The 17,928-nt window shown below is 22.9% G+C and overlaps 6 protein-coding genes across 6 annotated transcripts; 4 read left to right on the top strand and 2 right to left on the bottom strand.

Annotated features, from left to right (window-relative positions):
* Nucleotides 1-730: 730 nt before the first annotated feature.
* On the bottom strand, nucleotides 731-1,657 carry PCHAS_1038200 (conserved Plasmodium protein, unknown function; the record flags this gene model as incomplete). The annotated part of the gene is made up of 1 exon (XM_729928.2): nucleotides 731-1,657. The coding sequence occupies one exon, from the start codon at nucleotides 1,655-1,657 to the stop codon at nucleotides 731-733; it is 927 nt and encodes a 308-aa protein (XP_735021.2).
* A 2,301-nt stretch (nucleotides 1,658-3,958) lies between these two features.
* On the top strand, nucleotides 3,959-4,828 carry PCHAS_1038100 (conserved Plasmodium protein, unknown function; the record flags this gene model as incomplete). The annotated part of the gene is made up of 1 exon (XM_734165.2): nucleotides 3,959-4,828. The coding sequence occupies one exon, from the start codon at nucleotides 3,959-3,961 to the stop codon at nucleotides 4,826-4,828; it is 870 nt and encodes a 289-aa protein (XP_739258.2).
* Nucleotides 4,829-6,511: 1,683 nt separating this feature from the next.
* Nucleotides 6,512-9,213, top strand: PCHAS_1038000 (conserved Plasmodium protein, unknown function; the record flags this gene model as incomplete). Its single annotated transcript, XM_016798465.1, has 5 exons — nucleotides 6,512-6,653; nucleotides 6,788-6,885; nucleotides 7,115-8,502; nucleotides 8,608-8,932; nucleotides 9,034-9,213. The coding sequence occupies 5 exons, from the start codon at nucleotides 6,512-6,514 to the stop codon at nucleotides 9,211-9,213; spliced, it is 2,133 nt and encodes a 710-aa protein (XP_016655669.1).
* A 730-nt stretch (nucleotides 9,214-9,943) lies between these two features.
* On the bottom strand, nucleotides 9,944-13,390 carry PCHAS_1037900 (GTPase-activating protein, putative; the record flags this gene model as incomplete). Its single annotated transcript, XM_016798464.1, has 7 exons — nucleotides 9,944-9,969; nucleotides 10,071-10,161; nucleotides 10,255-10,359; nucleotides 10,458-10,527; nucleotides 10,674-10,846; nucleotides 10,996-11,083; nucleotides 11,187-13,390. The coding sequence occupies 7 exons, from the start codon at nucleotides 13,388-13,390 to the stop codon at nucleotides 9,944-9,946; spliced, it is 2,757 nt and encodes a 918-aa protein (XP_016655668.1).
* A 774-nt stretch (nucleotides 13,391-14,164) lies between these two features.
* PCHAS_1037800 (trafficking protein particle complex subunit 1, putative) lies at nucleotides 14,165-14,967 on the top strand (the record flags this gene model as incomplete). Its single annotated transcript, XM_737842.1, has 3 exons — nucleotides 14,165-14,573; nucleotides 14,684-14,796; nucleotides 14,893-14,967. 3 exons carry the CDS (start codon nucleotides 14,165-14,167, stop codon nucleotides 14,965-14,967), a joined length of 597 nt encoding a protein of 198 aa, XP_742935.1.
* Nucleotides 14,968-15,194: 227 nt separating this feature from the next.
* PCHAS_1037700 (conserved Plasmodium protein, unknown function) lies at nucleotides 15,195-17,903 on the top strand (the record flags this gene model as incomplete). The annotated part of the gene is made up of 1 exon (XM_737841.2): nucleotides 15,195-17,903. One exon carries the CDS (start codon nucleotides 15,195-15,197, stop codon nucleotides 17,901-17,903), a length of 2,709 nt encoding a protein of 902 aa, XP_742934.2.
* Nucleotides 17,904-17,928: the final 25 nt, after the last annotated feature.

The raw sequence follows: 17,928 nt of genomic DNA, 5'->3' as shown, positions 1-17,928 counted from the left end.
TCTTTTATTACGGCTATTATTTTTCTTATCATCCTACTCAGTATATATTTTATCTCCCTTTTTTAATCGGTTACTTATTCATAAATTATGAGGGAGACTAAACGGTATTTATTTTTTGCACACATGTGTGTCTACATTTTTACTTTGCCCTTTTTTAATATTATAATATAATTAGATATATTTTATTGTACAATTACAAATCGTTCAACTATTTTTCATTTACTATAAAATAAGTCTCAAAATTTCAATTGAAAATGTATAAGTTAAAGAAAGTTTTAAAAATCAAATATATTTAAGACTGAAACTAAATTAAAAGACAAATTAGTGAAATGTTTTTCTCAAAATTTTTGAGATTTGAAGCATTAAAAACGAAAAATAAAAAACAAAAACAAAAATAAAAACAAAAAAAATAGTATAAATGCCAATGTGGCACATACATTACCATACTCAGTAATGTGCGCATAATGAAACGGAAAATAAGTATATGAAAAATGTAAGCATATAATATTTTATACACTTTCGGAATGGAAAATACCATCAATTAATTATATCTATTTTTGTGCTATGCAAAATGTTCATTTTACATTCACAAAATATTGAGCTCTCCGTTATGTTTGTGTATTCATGCCTTTAATTCTGTCCCTTGATATAATCACCCTTATGATAAATGATATTATTATAATGTTTTGTGCATTTTTCGCATTTTTCATTGTTTTTTTAACATATCCTTTTATGGGTTAAAGTAAAATACGACATTCCCTTTTCTTCCAATATGACATGGTTCACTTTTATATTCCAACAAATCAAAAGAACAAACCAAACTAAATTTTTTATTAACCTTCCCTAATGTTAAATGTAGTGTTATATTATCATCATATTCTTCAATATTTTTTAAAGTAAAACTAATAAAAGAATGTTCTGATAGGCAGTTAACTATACTAGGTAATAATGCTTCATTTACAACATCCAGTTTTGGTAGTTTTATTAAAAACAACTCATTTGGCACAACTTTATATATACAATTAACTGATCTTGAATTTTTATAAAAAAATCCTCCAGTCGGACTTATATTTAAATTTCCTTGTGAAAAATCACAAACATGAGTATCCGTATTTTGTACTATTGCATACTCTTCAATTATTTCTCTTTTTAAATCGATTTTTACTTCACCTTCTAATAATTCCGATATTTGTTTTGGTTTTATTGTACAATAAAATAAAATGTCTGTTGCATTTTTATCTATAACTAAACGATATTCTTTAACAGCTTTATTATTATGTTGTATATCACTTATTGTATATTTTAAATTTTTCGAATAATTATTTATATCTGCATTACTTATAAAAGTATTTTTTAAAGGACAATATATTTTAGAGTTATTAAAACAATATATATCATATTCCTTATTTGATAATATTCGAATTTCATCTCCAAAATTGGGTTTAAGACTGCAAATTATTTTTGTTTTACTTTGGGGTATTGTATTTAATTTATCAGTAAAATCACAGGTACACACATTATTCCCTATATTTTTTATACCACTCGAATAATTCTCGAGTTGAGAGTTGTGTGTAATATTATTTTCTCTCAAACATGTTATATATTCACTAAATATTCCAAAAAAAAGTGGAAAAATATATAGAAATGATTTTCTCATTTTATTAATTCAAATTTTGCTTTGCTTTTTAGTGAAAATAGAATAGGGGGCACACTATCATATGTATAATTATTATTTTACTTTTCCCTATTTTTTTTCATTTTATAATTTTGAGCAAAATGCGGTAGTAATTTAAAAAATTACAAAAAGGGTGTACTCATTTTTTTTTGGCAAAGATTATTTATATATGGGTGTGGCTTTTTTTTTTACACTATATTGTTTAATTATGTATACAATTTTCTCACTGAATTTTTACAACATGTGCTTTTTAATTAAGAAAATTTAATATATATTAATTTGTTACTTTATATAAATAATTATTGTGCTTTTATATTTTTCCAATTTATTTTATTTATTTTTTTTTCTCTTTTCAAATTATACGCATGCGCATAAACAACTTCAATAAGAACAAGAACAAAATAGCAACTGATAAAAAAAAATTTACTGGAATTGTGTATATAAATATATATACAAATTTTATATTAAAAAATAATAGTAAACACAATAAATGTATCCATATTAAAAATACCCCCAAATATATAATTTTATAATATTACCAATTTATTTATTTTTTGGAATTTTTCATATTTTTGTTTTCTACACAATAATTTAATATATTGCTCCTTGTTGTAAACACCATTTTATGATAATAATAATTTTTTTCCCCTAAAAATAATTATAATAAAATTAATAAGATTAAAATAGGGTGAAACACATGTGTGTTTTACACTCTTTCTATATAATAATTTTCGTGGTTAATAAAATGGGGAACAGGTCTAATATTTTATCGAATTGTTATATACGTTTCAGAATTAGTGAAAATATTTTATATTTTTTTAGTGTAATTTTTTTAAAAATTTCAAGAACAAATATAAAACTTAGTAAAGATGGAAAAAATAAAATGTGTTGTTATTAAATTTTATAATTTAGCTATATTTTAAACCTACAAATATATAAACCCATTATTAAAGGTCAAATGACGTGCTTAATTTACAATAATATATATGTTAAACATTTAATTGTCAATTATTGAATAAGAAAACATTATAATTTTTCCTTCCTATGGAACCACGTCTACATGCATGCACGAGTACACAAACCATACATACATGCAGTTATATACATTTTTCTCTTTTTATAATTTAAAAAAATAAGTAACCTTTATAATGAAAAGATTATAACACTTGGTGTGGCCACTACTTTTCCTCATATTTACACAACCGATGTGTACTATTATGCAACTTATCGCAATTATATAATATGCCAATGAAATACAAATATTGTATAAAAACGATTTATAACTCTTAGTTATTTATTATTTTAATCATAATTGTTGCTTGTGCTTAGTTCAAAAAAAGTGAATATATTCTTACGTAATTTGCGAAAGAGTTGCAAAAATATGGCATAAAATATAATTTAAAAAAAAACTGTGTATAGCAAATGCATATTTATACATTTGTTTACAATATATTAATTGTGGTAGAAACTCAAGCCTATTTTTATTTATGGAAAATAATAAGTAAAATTAGAGAGTATGTCATTCTTGTTAATTAAGAAAAAGAATGCTTTCTCCTCGTTCTTTATATCTCTAAAAGATACTATGTAAACAAATGTGCTCACATACCATATATATGGATGATAGATAAACTATTGTATATAAATACGACAATGTCAAAAATAAAATAAGAACATAATTTACTACACTATAAATTTTTATATTCGTATTTTCAATTTTCGTAATGGGTGAAAATATAATAAAAATATATATAACATTGTTTTTTCTATAAAAGGCTCTTTTTCCATTTTTTTTAAATACTATAATTTGGTTACAATATTGTATATATTGTTTAATAAAAAAAATAATCAGTGCATTGTGCATGTAAAAATTGAATTCCACATAAAAAAATTTATAATATATTACATATGGTAACAATAAATTTTTTCGGTTGAAAATTTTATTTTTTGACATATATTATAAAGGCTATTTTTTTGTCCTATATATAAAACTCATAATTTTAATTATACATATATTTTTTATTAAATAATATTCATAATTTTATTTTTTTTAACAAAATTTTCAATGTACTAAAATTATATAACGATCAGAATATAATATTTTTCTTAAGTTTTTAATACTAGAGCATATATAGACTATTTTATATATTATATACATTATTTTGCATACATTTCAAGCCAATATTTATTTATTATTATTTTATATAGTATTCATTAATTTTTTTTATTGTTATTTAACATATATAATACAAAAAAAATATTTTAAAAAAATATACGATCACCAAAATGGTGAGCAAGAAGGTAATACCATTTTCTCTTTTTTTACTTTTAAATTTATCCACAATAAAATGTAATAATGGGACAAATGCAAATAAAGTTTCACAAAATGGTGGGTCCGAAGATGCCTTACATATGGAACACCTTCAAAAATTAAAAGAGCTACTTAATGAAAATAAATTAGCTGAAGCTACTGAATTATTTAATGAAATTAAAACGCCAGGAGATAATAAGGGCAATACCGAACATGATAGTAGCACAATAATAGATGAACATAGTTTATATCCTGGAATGAACGATAATATATTTGATAATTTAATAAATCCTGAAGATATAAAAGAAATGATCAAATTTTATATGTACTTACAAAATGTGTTAAATTCAAAAAATGAAACATCGGAAAAAAAAATGGTGAAAACATTTTTAAGAAAAACTATGGAAAAAGTTAAAAACAATAGTGAAAATAAATCTATAGATGAAATTATTAATGATATTGAAGGTCATGATGAAATGTTAGAAAAATTAGCTAGCTTAATGAAACTAAGTAAAGATGATTTAAAAAATCCAGAAACTAAAAACAAATTAAATCAAATTTTAATAGGTATGATAAAATTTAGAGAATATACAAACGACAGTAATGTTACAGATGCTTTGTTAAATGATATTACAATTCAAGAAGTACAATCACCAGATGGAACCACAAAACCCAAATTACAAGTTAATATTAGTGACAGTAAAGCACATTTAGATATTTTACATAAAGCAACAAAATTTATGGGAATGGAAATCGACCATGAAGAATTAAAAAATTTAACAGTTAACAACAAATGGTATGAAAACTTTTTGACTAATATTATTAATAGTTCAGATGAGTTATGAGCATTTAAACAAATCACCATTTTTATGTTATCAATGTATAATATAGACTAAATCATGAGTATACATAATATATATATATACACCGATTTTATAATGACAAAATTTTTATATTATTTAGCGATGTTATCCATAATGATAACTTTGTTTTCTTATTCTTATTAAATGTGCTGCACCGACATATATAAAATATTGCTTTTATTAAACATATAATGATTGGATAAAACACATATATACATATTGTATGTATATACATTATGCATTATTTTATATATCCCTATCACATATGTTCTGCTTTTACAGATCTATATTGAATTCCATACATTATCATTATATTTCCATGTAATTCATGTGAATAATGGATTCGCGTGGTTTTAGTAAATATATACTATCCAGATTTATAATATATATTTTTTTAAGTACATTATTTAATGATAATACTGCTTGATTCCATTTAACAATATATATATGTATACAGTTGCCATACTTTATTTTACTTATTTTAACATGAATACTTACATATTCAATTTTATATTGGTGTTCATAACTTCATTTACTTGCTTATGCCATTTTTCCGTGATTATTTTGTCGAAATTACATAAGCATATATATATTACATCATAATGTGTATATTATTTTTATATATACCATACAAACTATTTTATGACAATATATTTAAAAAATTGTCTTTAAATAAAGCTATAGTATATTAATACGAAAAAAATAATACCGGCTTATAAATATGAAACAATACTATGGTTTTTGTTTTATTTCTTATCAATCCATATGAGAAAATGGAATGAATAAATAAATTTGCTCTTTAAGGCTGTTCTATGTTTATGCTTATTATAAAATTCAACAAAAAGGTAGCCAATTATAACGTACAATTTATACGTAGATGTTTATAGAGTGAACATTATTTCGTATAATTGGTATGCTAACAAAAGAAAATATATTTTGTTTTTTAAATTTGATATACAATCATGCCATATGTTATCCATATAAACATATTTGCATGATATATGGACATATATAATACTCCAACTGGGCATAAATGCATTGTATTATAGTATATATCAAAAGGTAAACAATGGAAAATATGGAAACTCTTCCTTAATAATATATAATTGTATTTAACCAATATTTAATTGAACCAAAATATTAATTTTTGTTTCAATAATAAATGATGTCAATATTATGGTTTATCATATATTAATTTCCATATATTGATATAAATAAATGCTTAATTATTTGTTTTTTTTCTTTTAAAATTTTTTTGTAGTTTTTCATACACTATTTTAACTTTATTATTTTTTATTTTAGAATTTATAATTCAATACAATAGGCCCATAAAATAAACCGTTTTATTTTTTTTTTCATTTTCATCTATTTGCAGTTACTATTAAATAGCAGTACGCTATCAAAAGTTTATTTGATTTGTATGTATTTTTCTTCATGAAAATATTCATTTAATAAAATTTAAGAGATCGAACCCCAAAAGGTTATACATATACATTAATTTTTATATTCCTCTTCGATAATAATATTTAAAAATGTTATACCAGTAAGGTTTTCTTCCTCATGATAATTTTCATTTGAATTGGCAAACAAGTAAAATAAAAAAGGGGGTTAAAAGAAGCTGAACAAAACAAAAATAAATTAATATCGGTATACACGTTTAAAATCATGGATGACGATAGAATTAAAGACATTTATTTAATATTGAAAACCAAAAATAAAAAAGAATGGGGGGAATTAATGCAGCAATTGACAAAAGATCAAAGACGGAAATTAATATATTATATAAAGAAAAAAAATAAAAAGTCACGTGAGTTAAAAAGACATATATACATGTTCTGTAGAAAATACACATGTGCTATTTGTATAAATTCATATATGTATAAACATACTTATATGTATATTTCCAATTTCACATATAATTTATATCCTTTTTCTTTTTAGTGAATAAAATTAAAAATATTAAGATTGATAAAAATGCCGATAAAAACAAAAGTAAACCTAACCGTTATTATGGGCATGTCCTAATTGATTATTCCAATGTAAGTTTCCTATGAAATATCCAAAATTATATAGACAGTTGAAATAGAACCATAAAATAAATTAAGATTATTATTTTGTATAAGTTCTTTTTTTTAAAAAAAAAGAAAAAGTAACAATGTTTAAAAATTGTAATCGTTTTAATGCTGATATTTTGTTTACATATTGTTTAACTAAATATAAATTAGCTAGCTCGACTTTATTTATTATTTTTTTTTTATTGCCGTTCAGGTAAAATATGATCTAAATTTAAAAAATTATATAGCTAGAATATTGCGAATTTACAAACTAGAAGATAATTTCAACTTTATAAAAGGGTTGCATTTATATATGAATATTTTATGCTATGTTATATTTAAAAAGTTTTCATACGAGTATAAAAATGATAATAAAAATAAGGATCTTTTAGTATTTTTAAAAAAAATATTTCCATTTGAATTTCAAAATTTTCAAGACGTATACAATAAGAGATGGAGTAATGATTTTACCTCTCCTGAAAATATAATAAAACAGCAGGATAATGTCGAAATCGTAAAAGAAGTATACAATATCGATGATAACAAATTAGAGACAGGTGATATAAATAAAAATGCAAACACAAGTAATGTAAAAAATATTTCTAATAGCAGCAGTATTTGCTTGAATTTATACAACAATAGCAATGCGATGAATCAAAAGGGAACAAATGAAATGAATCCCAACCGTGTCAATAATGATATAAAAAACGTATTAATAAAAACAGAAAAATTAGATGAGATTGATAATGATGTTGGCCACCAAAGTGATGATGACAACTGTTATGATAGTGCTGAGCATAACATGCCTATTGGAGAAAATAATAAAGAATATAATTTAGAGGAGTTAAAAAAGTCTATAAAAAAAGAATTCATATATAATGATTATATCTTTAAAAATAAAGATATCCAAAAAATTATAAAAAACATATTTGATGAAAAAAGATTTGATTATCGGCTTCGTTTCAGAAGTGTATTATCACAAACCTTAAACAATGAGGATTATAAAAAATATTGTGACTTAAGAGAAAAGTTATTTAAATATAAAAAAAAAAAATTTATGAAATGGATATCTCAGTTTACTAAAATTACTTTATTAGATCTATATGCAGTAAACTTTTTTATATTTTTATTTTTGGATCGATTATATTTAATTATCGAAACATATATTAGGTTAAATTATTGCGGAAAAGAATACACACCTGAATCTAATGATAATTTTTTAGAAGATTTAAATGAATTTCAAACATTTAACAATATATTAAATATATTTGAAGATCCAAATCCACCAGATCAGGAAAATACACTAAGAAATGATTTTAATAATAATACAAAAAACGATCAACACATTCAAAAATTTAATGAAACTTATAATAGTATAATTAAGGAAAACTTTTCAAATTTTTTTTATTCAATAGAATTAATATATAATGTAGATATATATAATTTTAAAATAAAAAATAAAATAAAATTTGAACAGTTAATAAATACGGATATATCAACATATATCAATGAAACAAATGTTTATGATATAATTAATTACGATAAAAATACGAATTCAGATCCATGGAAAGCATTAGCTAATTTCGCTTTGCTTCACAATAGGTAAGGGAAAATTCAAATGACAAATATCCTATTGTATTTCAAAAAATTATTATCTCTATACCCCCCGTATATATACTTTTTTTCATGCTCATTCCGTTTTAATAGGAACCTAAAACTGGAGAAGTTTGACTGCTTTTCCCTCTTTTTAATTGTACGATTTAAATTTTATCTAGAAGAATTTAAAGAAAATGCTAATATCGATTATATTTATAAAACTGTAAAGGAAGAATTTGATAAAGTGCAAAATTATTTGGAGTCTCAAAATAGCCTAAATGATGCCAATAAAGATATAGAGAATAGCTCAAATAAAAATGAAACTAACGAAGAAAACCAAAATGATGAGAATGGATATGATGAAAACGATTCCAACGATTTTGAGGTCAATCATTTAGTGCCTCTTTATCTGGATCTTCAAAAGGAGCTTAAAAAGGTATATTTTTTGTTACTAAAAGAAAATATAAAAATTTGAAAAAATATTAACCTTTATTCAGTTTTTTATTATTTTTCATACTATTTATTATATGCATTTAGGTAAATGACTACATGAGATTTTACGGAAATTTAATATCCTTTGTAAATTTTATACAAGAATATGCCACCAAATCAGTCAAAAACATTGTCAAATCAGAAACAAACGAAGAGAAAAAAAAATACTTTGATTTATCTTTTTTTTTAAGCACATATGTTAAAGAGCAATTTAAAACAGAATAAAAAGGTATGCCTATTTTATTTCAGTTATATATATATTGTGAATAGACACATATATTATCCCAATTTTGAACTTGTGTGTAAACATTTTATTTACATATCTTTTTAGCATTATGATCTATACCCGTTTTTATATATTCGAAATATTTATTTTATAAAACATTTTTGATAAATGTTTCCTTTTATTTATTCTGGATTATAATTCTACACGATAATTTTTCAGTCTACATAATTCCAATAATACTAATACCATTTTTTATAATATTTTTTTTGTTTTTTAATTTTATTTATTTTTTTTAAATTCATGAGCTTAACATTATTTTTTTCTCTCTACAATTCTTTCACATATCCGGAGAGAACAAAATATTCCTATGGTTAGCAAATATTCGAATATAAAATATTTATATTTTTTTTTATCATTAAATGGTATAATATAATGTTATTTTTACAATTATGATTTGCTACAATGTAGCATGTGTGTTGTAAAATTTATTTAAAAAAAGACTTTAAAAAGGTTTGCTTGTTTTTAAAAAATAATTGTATATATATAATAGTATTATAACCAAAACAAATGAATAATAACAAAGTTAAATTATATTTTTATCTTTTCACAAAATTTAAAATATCTATCATATATAAAAAAACATAAATAATATGTATATAACATATTTTAAACTTGTTACTGTTTTTCGAAATATTTTCGAATTATATAAATTTCGCCACTTAATTTTGTTTAATTCTCGGGGATTTCTTCATTTTCTAAAAAGGAATCATCATATAAAAAGTTTATTTCATATTAGTATGACATATAATACAATCATCGACAGAACAAAAAACTTGATAAAATTAATCCGTCTTACTACTAATGGTGGAAAGGTATTTTTCCCTATAATATATAATTTTCCTTTTTTTGATTTTTGATTTTTTTAACATCGAAAAAAACTTATCCTCCTAAAAAAAAGTTTTACAATATTTCACAAATTAAACGAAATTTATCAAAAATGGTGTGTGAAAACAATTGTAGGGATATATAAAAGGACTTACTTGTATATCCATGTCAAACGAAAAGGAAGACAAATGTTTTATCATTGTGTCAACATTTTCCATAGAATGGAATTTGTTAAAATATGTAAATATACATATAATTGTCTGAATAGGGGGAAAAATATATATAACATATTATGAATGCATTTCTCTTTTTTTATTATGTAAAAATTATATACTTTATAAAGCCATTTTTTATTTACCTCGAATATTATTTTTTCATTAAATGTATAGATATCAAATGTGCGAATGAAAATACGGAAAGGTAAACACCTGAAAAGGATGGAAGTGTAAAGAGAAAAATACATATGATATTATGTTATATACTAAATACTTATATATCCACAGACATACATATAGTAAACTTCTTACAACAAGCTAAACAAATTCACATTAAATTTTTAAATAAAAAAAATTACGTTAAAAACATCGTGTAAGCCCATTGAATAAATATATTATCTATATTATAATGTTTAACGATTTCTTTATAAACTTCAATGTTTTTTTTTGTCAGCATTTCCTTAATTGTAAATAAAAATATTTGTATTTCCTGTTTGTTAAAGCTGTACAGGTTGCGCATGCTCTTATATTCCTGCAAAAAAAACAAATATAAAAATAACAACATCAACTATAATCAACCCAACGTAATAATATTGACATACTTAATAGGTGATAAAATGCAAAATTGTAACAAAAATCAAAACCATGTTTTTGTATATCATTTTCGAAGGGGCTTCTTACCATAAAATTTGCAAAATGGATGAATGCTTTTTCCAGTTTGCAGTGTAACAAAAATACTAAGGCGATGTATGACATTCCTTGAATATACCTATGGAAGAAAATTCACAAATCAATGAAGAAGAAGCAGATAAATAAGCAAACCATCAAAAATATATATATGCATGCTCATGCTTCTCCCCTTTTGTACTTACCCTAACTCAGGCTTAAACATAACATACATTTGCAGAAGCTTGTTTAAGTTTTTTTTGGTATCAGGGATATTTAAATCGAACAAAAAATTGTCTTGATTTACACTATTCCGTTGATAATACTCTTGGTTTTTTTTTATTATATACATAGTTCTATCTAAATCGATTAATATTTGATAAAAAAATTTATGAATTGAATAACGTTGAAGTATATCTATATCTAAATGTTCGAATTTTTTCATTTCAACTTTTTCTCTTTTATCATTTTCCTTATCACATTCTTCATCCTTATTAAGATTTGATGTACTATTTAATTCGCTATTCATTTTTATATCTTTACCACTCTCTTTTGAATCATTACTACCCTCTTCATCATCTTCTATAAAAATTCCTGCGTTCACCATTTTTTTAAAAAGTTCACTTTCTTTTACTGTGTTTATTAATTCATTTTCATCTGCAAAACAAGTCCCACTTGATGGTGAGGGCACAACATTTATGCTACTTTTTTCTAAATTTATTAAACTTTTAAAATAACGAGAAAAGTTATTATGATATTGCTTATTATTTATGTATATATATATTTGTATAAAGTTTGCATTTTTAATTAATATTTTAACAAAATAGTCAGTTATATTTAATTTGTTATTGATATTTGCTTTCCAAAAATATTCTTTTATAACTTGAGGCATATAATTCATCATTATTAGTTCGATTAATGCATATTTTTTTTTTTCATCATTCATTAAAGGTATAATTTTATTATACCAATATTTTATATGGGTTATTTCTTTAATTGTAATTATGTCTTTATATTCACTATCTGTATATTTATCGCTTTCTCTTGAATTTTGCTTATCTTTAAAAAACGAATAGCTTTTTTTTTTATTTATTTTACTTCCTTTGTTATTATTATAGGAATCTTGTGAATTATCATAAATACAATTCTCTTCATTATCATAAAATTCAGAATATTCATTTTCACGTAAAGATAATTTCATATATTTATTCATATCATTGTTTCGATCATCATCCATTTCATCAAGCTCCTTTAAATCATCATTATATATATGCTCACATTCTTGAAAGCTGTTAGAATTATTAATAGATCTCATCCATTTATAATCAAATTGTTTTCCCCATTTCAAAGTCCCTGACGTTTTTTTTGTTTTTTGATTTCCGTTGTCTTTTCCTTCTATTGAAAAATTTACTGTACCTATTGCTTCAGCACTTGATTGCTTTTTTTGTTTACTGCTTTTATCACTAAAAAATGAAAAAGGCATATTCTGAAACCTTGTCATACTTCCTTTCCCTCTCCGATTATAATTATAACCCGATTCAGCTACTCCATCTTTTTCAAAATTTTCATTATCCTCTTCGTTATCAACCTTTCCATGTTCATCATCTTTTTTTTTGGGAGTTTTATTTTTTTTATTAAAAAAATTTAAAAAATAATTATTATTAACAAAACTTTTACTGCCCATTTTCCTTTTCTCAATCATATTATGTTCAAATGTGTCCTCTTCTTTACTTTTTAATAATTCTTTTTGCATTTCTATTATTTTTTCTAAATTTTTTATTTCACTTTGTAATTTTTTATTTACTTCTAATAATTCAATATATAGTTCGTGATATATAACATTATGATTATATTCATAAACACTTTTAGGAGGGTCCAACGCTTTTATTTCCTTACTAAAACTATGTTCGTTTCCACTTTTCATTTCAAAATTTTTGCTTATTTCTTCGTCACATATTTTATGGCTATTTTCCATTTCTCCATACTTTCTATTATGTTGTTCCACCTTGTTTTGCTCTACACCCTTATTAGGTGTAATTTCGTTCATTTCAAAAGTACATGCATTTTCAATACTTGATATATTCTTTGTGCCTTCATTTAAATCTTGTTTGCTACTATTAAATGGGTTAGGTATAAAATCAGCACTCTCTACATCACTATTGTGTAAGTTTTGTAATGAGCTCTCCTTTTTTGAAGCCTTAAAATTATTATTCGAATTATTATCATTGGTGCTATGATTACACCGAGGAATTGCTACACCTCCTTCATCCACATCATCTACTCTCCTTATAGTATTCGTACAATTTGTATTTATTTGATTATCTCTAAACTTTTCTGATTCATTAATGTGAAAATTATTATGCTTCTCTAAATTTGTTTGTAGAAAAGACGAGTTTTCACTAGAATTCATATTTGGACGATTATTATTCTCAAATATGGTATCTCTTAAATTTTGTAGCAAATTTTCCGAAAAGTTTGGATTTTTTCTGATTTGTTCATTATTTATATATTTTTCATTTAAACAATTTTAATACTCACCCATACATTATATTTTTATTTATTTTCTATATATCTTTATAATTCAAATGTACCTTAAATTTATTTAAATAGATATTTTTTTACAATAGTTATTCAACCTCAAATATATAATTATATACTTTAAGAGTAAAATTTTTTTAAATATATTTTATAAGTTTTTCGAAATATTTAGTAATACCTTTTTTTCCGTACCATGAATTTAACATAGTTCCGGTTTTATATGTATCAAAAAATTTCCAGGCCCTATATCATATCTAAGTTGCACATCCTAAATTTATTCAAGGCTATACGAAAATTGTAAAATCTACTGAATTTTTAAAGCGAAAATTTTTTGAAAAAAAAAAAAAATTATAAAAAAAATATATTCCATATTTCTCTACAGTTTAACAAATTGTTTTTATATTTCCTAAAATATCCATAAATATATATATAAATATTTTATATAAACTTTTCGTCCTTTTCTTTTTTTAAAAACTCACCAATAAAAGGTATAAAAATAATTATTTATACAAATTTTGAAAAAAAAAAAAAAACATATAAAACAGTTGATATTATTTTTGGAAAATATACATACTTGTACGTAACCCCAATACGGATTATTTGATAAAATATACAAAATAAAAATAGTTACACAAATACAAATAACATGCTAAATGAGAAAAGTGCAGACGTCTCTGAAAATTCCCGAGATTACTATTTTTATATTTTTTACAAAAACCAGCCAATTTTCAATACTTGCTTAAAAAACAATGATCAGGAAAAAAATAAAATTGATAGTAAAAAATTAGGACGCGAAAATAAAGAAAGTAAAAATGAGACTGAGAAATTGTTACTAGGTTCAATATATGCAATAAATTACTTATGCTTTAATATACAACCAAATAAAAAATTAAAAAACTTATATAAGCTGATGGATAATGGGGGTAAAAATATTAACGTAAATACAAAAACACACGAACAAAATCTATTAAATACCCAAAATAATTTACATGTCGGAAACTTTAATTCCTTTAATACGCCTTTATACAAGTTGCATTACTTTGAAACCCTCACAGGTTAGCTATGTGCATGTATATGAATGAGATCTGCTTATTTTATTCCTTACATGTGCATATTAAAATATGGAATCATATTTTGGCTGACTTTTCTCTTTTTACAATTGCAGCTTACAAGTTCGTTTTACTCACTCATAAAGATATGGCCAATTTATCAGACTTTTTAAAGGACATTTACAAAACGATATTTCTTGATTTGATTATTTTAAATCCTCTATATCAAGTAATTTAATCCCTATATATCTGCATATTTTTTCCATGTATGTTCACCCGTTTTATTATCTTCATGTTGTAAATACATTCTTGATTTTTTATTCAGGTCGGTGACGAAATACGAGACAAAATATTTGAAGATAAAATAAAAGAACGAATAAGATCATTATTTGTTGTATAATTTATTTTTACAAAATTTAATTAAATGACAATATTATAAGTTCATGGAAAATTTTATCAATTCACACCAAGTCATATTATTTTTTCTACGCGCGCCAATATATATAATATATGTATGTACATATATATATGCATATTTGTGTGCATAAAGAATGTAGCCCTGTTTAGTATACCCAGCTACTATCCTCAATTCCCTTTACTACAGTCACATATTAACAACAACTCACAATGGTAATCGATGCAGAAAGTTTTTATGGAAAAAGAAAAAACAACAACCAAATTTCACTATATTTAAATGTTGAAAAATATGCTATATTAAAAAAAATTAAAAAATATAATGATAACAACACATCCAATCCTATAAAAAAAAAAATTTTTTACAAACAGCATGATGCATTAAACTATTATGAAAAGGTTACAGAAAACGAGCGCAATGAACATGGTGAAGTTGATGACATAATAAATCAACTTCCTGGTCATACAAATAGCAATCTATCTATTTATAAAAAAAAAAATATTATTCTATATACGGAAGAACTTGAAAATGCAAAAAGATGTTTTATAATAGACAATTTTTATGAGTTTCTAAAATTTTACAGTTTTTACACATTATCATTAAGGGAAATATATTATAAAGACGTCGATGGACATGTCGGAAATTCCTCTCCAAGCACCAGTGTTGAGGATGAAGAAGATAGAGATATGAATTTATATGAATTAATAATAAGTAATGAAAAGAGATGGCTTTATTTTGATATAGAATATGATAATATTGGGGAATATAAAAATAAAGATATTGTATTGTTTATTTTTTTAATTGAATTATGTTTATTTATTTACAACTATTTTAATATAAAAATATGTTTAAACGACATTTTAATATTAGATAGTTCAACAAATGATAAAATTTCATTTCATATAATTGTAAAAAATATTCATGTTTTAAATTGGGATTATAATGAATATCTGATTAATTACGCTCGATTTTTTTTAAATAAAATTAATGGAAACCCAGATAGCTTTTATGAAGACTTTAAAAATGAACAATACAAAAAAAAAGAAAAACAAGCAAATGATGAAGAAACTAAAAAGGCTTATCTTCTTTTTGACAATGAAAATTCAATGAAATATTTTGTTGATTTATTTATAAATTATATACATCAAACTATTGCAGAATGTGGGCATATATACAGTATTAATTTGCTAACCCTTTTTATGAGCAAAAATAAATATACTATCAATGATCAAGAAAAAATAAAACCATCAAATTTTGACGGTACAATTGGAGATATAAATTCTATTGATGATTTTAGCGAAATAAGTGATGTGATATTTGCTATCCAACATGGTAAGTCCTTAACGAAAAATAACACACAAGTTGAAAATTCAGAAGACAAAAAAATAAATAATGAACACAGTCAGGTAAAAAAAGAATTACACCAATATTTTTCACTCTATAGTGATAGTATAGAAGATGTAATAAACTATTATATAAATGACCTAAGTGATAATATGTGTAATAATCAGAAAAAAAAATACATTATTTTATTATATGCACAAAAAAAAAACGAAAATATAGAAAATTGTAAAAAGGAAAAAAATGATATATATAATGATGAGACAAGTAATAATGAAAGTTGGGATGTACATAATCAAAGTGAAAATGTTATTAACAATTATGATGATCTAAATATGGCACTTGAAACTGAAAAAAATAATTTGTTCTCACATTTAGATAACCATGAAAATGAACTGAATTTTAATCATATAGATGAGAATGACAAAGACAATAATGTTTTATTAAAATGTATAATTGATAATTCCGTATATAGTAAAAATCGTAATTTTAGAATGATATTTTCGAGCAAAAAAAATAAAAAAAATAAATTACTTTTAAGTAAATTTAATGTGAAGCCTTATGAAAAAAAGGACATAAATAAATTAATTCTAAAATCGCTAGTAACATTTTATAAACAAAATGATATATATAATAAAATAAGTGAAAAAAATATATTTAAATATGAACATACAGAAAAAGAATATGGAAATAATACATATGGGCTAAATGACATGGCGGAAAAAAATTTACACCTCTTAATAGACAAGCACTTACATATGAATGACTCAATCGGAATTCAAATAAAAAATACAAACTTGACAAAACGAAAACAATTAAAAAATCCAAATGCTCACAAAATTATTAGCTTAAATAGTGTAAAGGATAATAAACATGTTAATAATATTTTAAAAATTATATTTTTTTGGAATTTTAATCTGTATAAAAATTTTAAAAAAAATAAAATTTACACAACGAAATTTAGATCCGAAATAACCAAAGACTATTTTTATAAAATTGTTCATATACATAATAGCATCGACTATGATTCGTTCAAATGTGAAGTTGAAAATGCAGATCCAACTATCAGCCAACCTGATAAAAACGATGGAAATAATAACAGCCTCATAGATAGGCATGGGACTAGTGACAATTATGAATATACGTATGAAACAGAGACAGAGAAAAATTCTTATATTCATAATGCAGATACAATAAAAGAATATAATGAAAAGACAACCAAAAATAATTTAAGCCAAAAAATAAATCAACAAAATATTAATATAAACAAATTTAACGATTTATTTTTTTTAGAAAATGAAAATTTTTTTACATATTTATTAAACCAATATACAAATTCTTTAAATAAACAGAATAGTGATAATGTATATTTATTAATCCAATATTTTATAAGTTCAATATCTTATAATGATGAAGAATATATACTAAATTTTAAGGATAATAAATATTGTAAAAATATTGATAGATCTCATAAATCTAATCATATTTATATCATTTATAATTATAATAAAAATATATTTGTTCAAAAATGTTACGACAGCGAATGTTCGCATTTTGTTTCGGACATATACCACTTTTAATATTGGAAATGCATACAAAAAAAAA

This window comes from Plasmodium chabaudi, assembly GCF_900002335.3.
Source record: "Plasmodium chabaudi chabaudi strain AS genome assembly, chromosome: 10".
NCBI classification, from domain to species: Eukaryota; Apicomplexa; class Aconoidasida; order Haemosporida; family Plasmodiidae; genus Plasmodium; species Plasmodium chabaudi.
The sequence above is the reverse complement of the archived record's forward strand: the minus strand, read 5'-3'. Positions and strand labels throughout refer to the sequence as shown.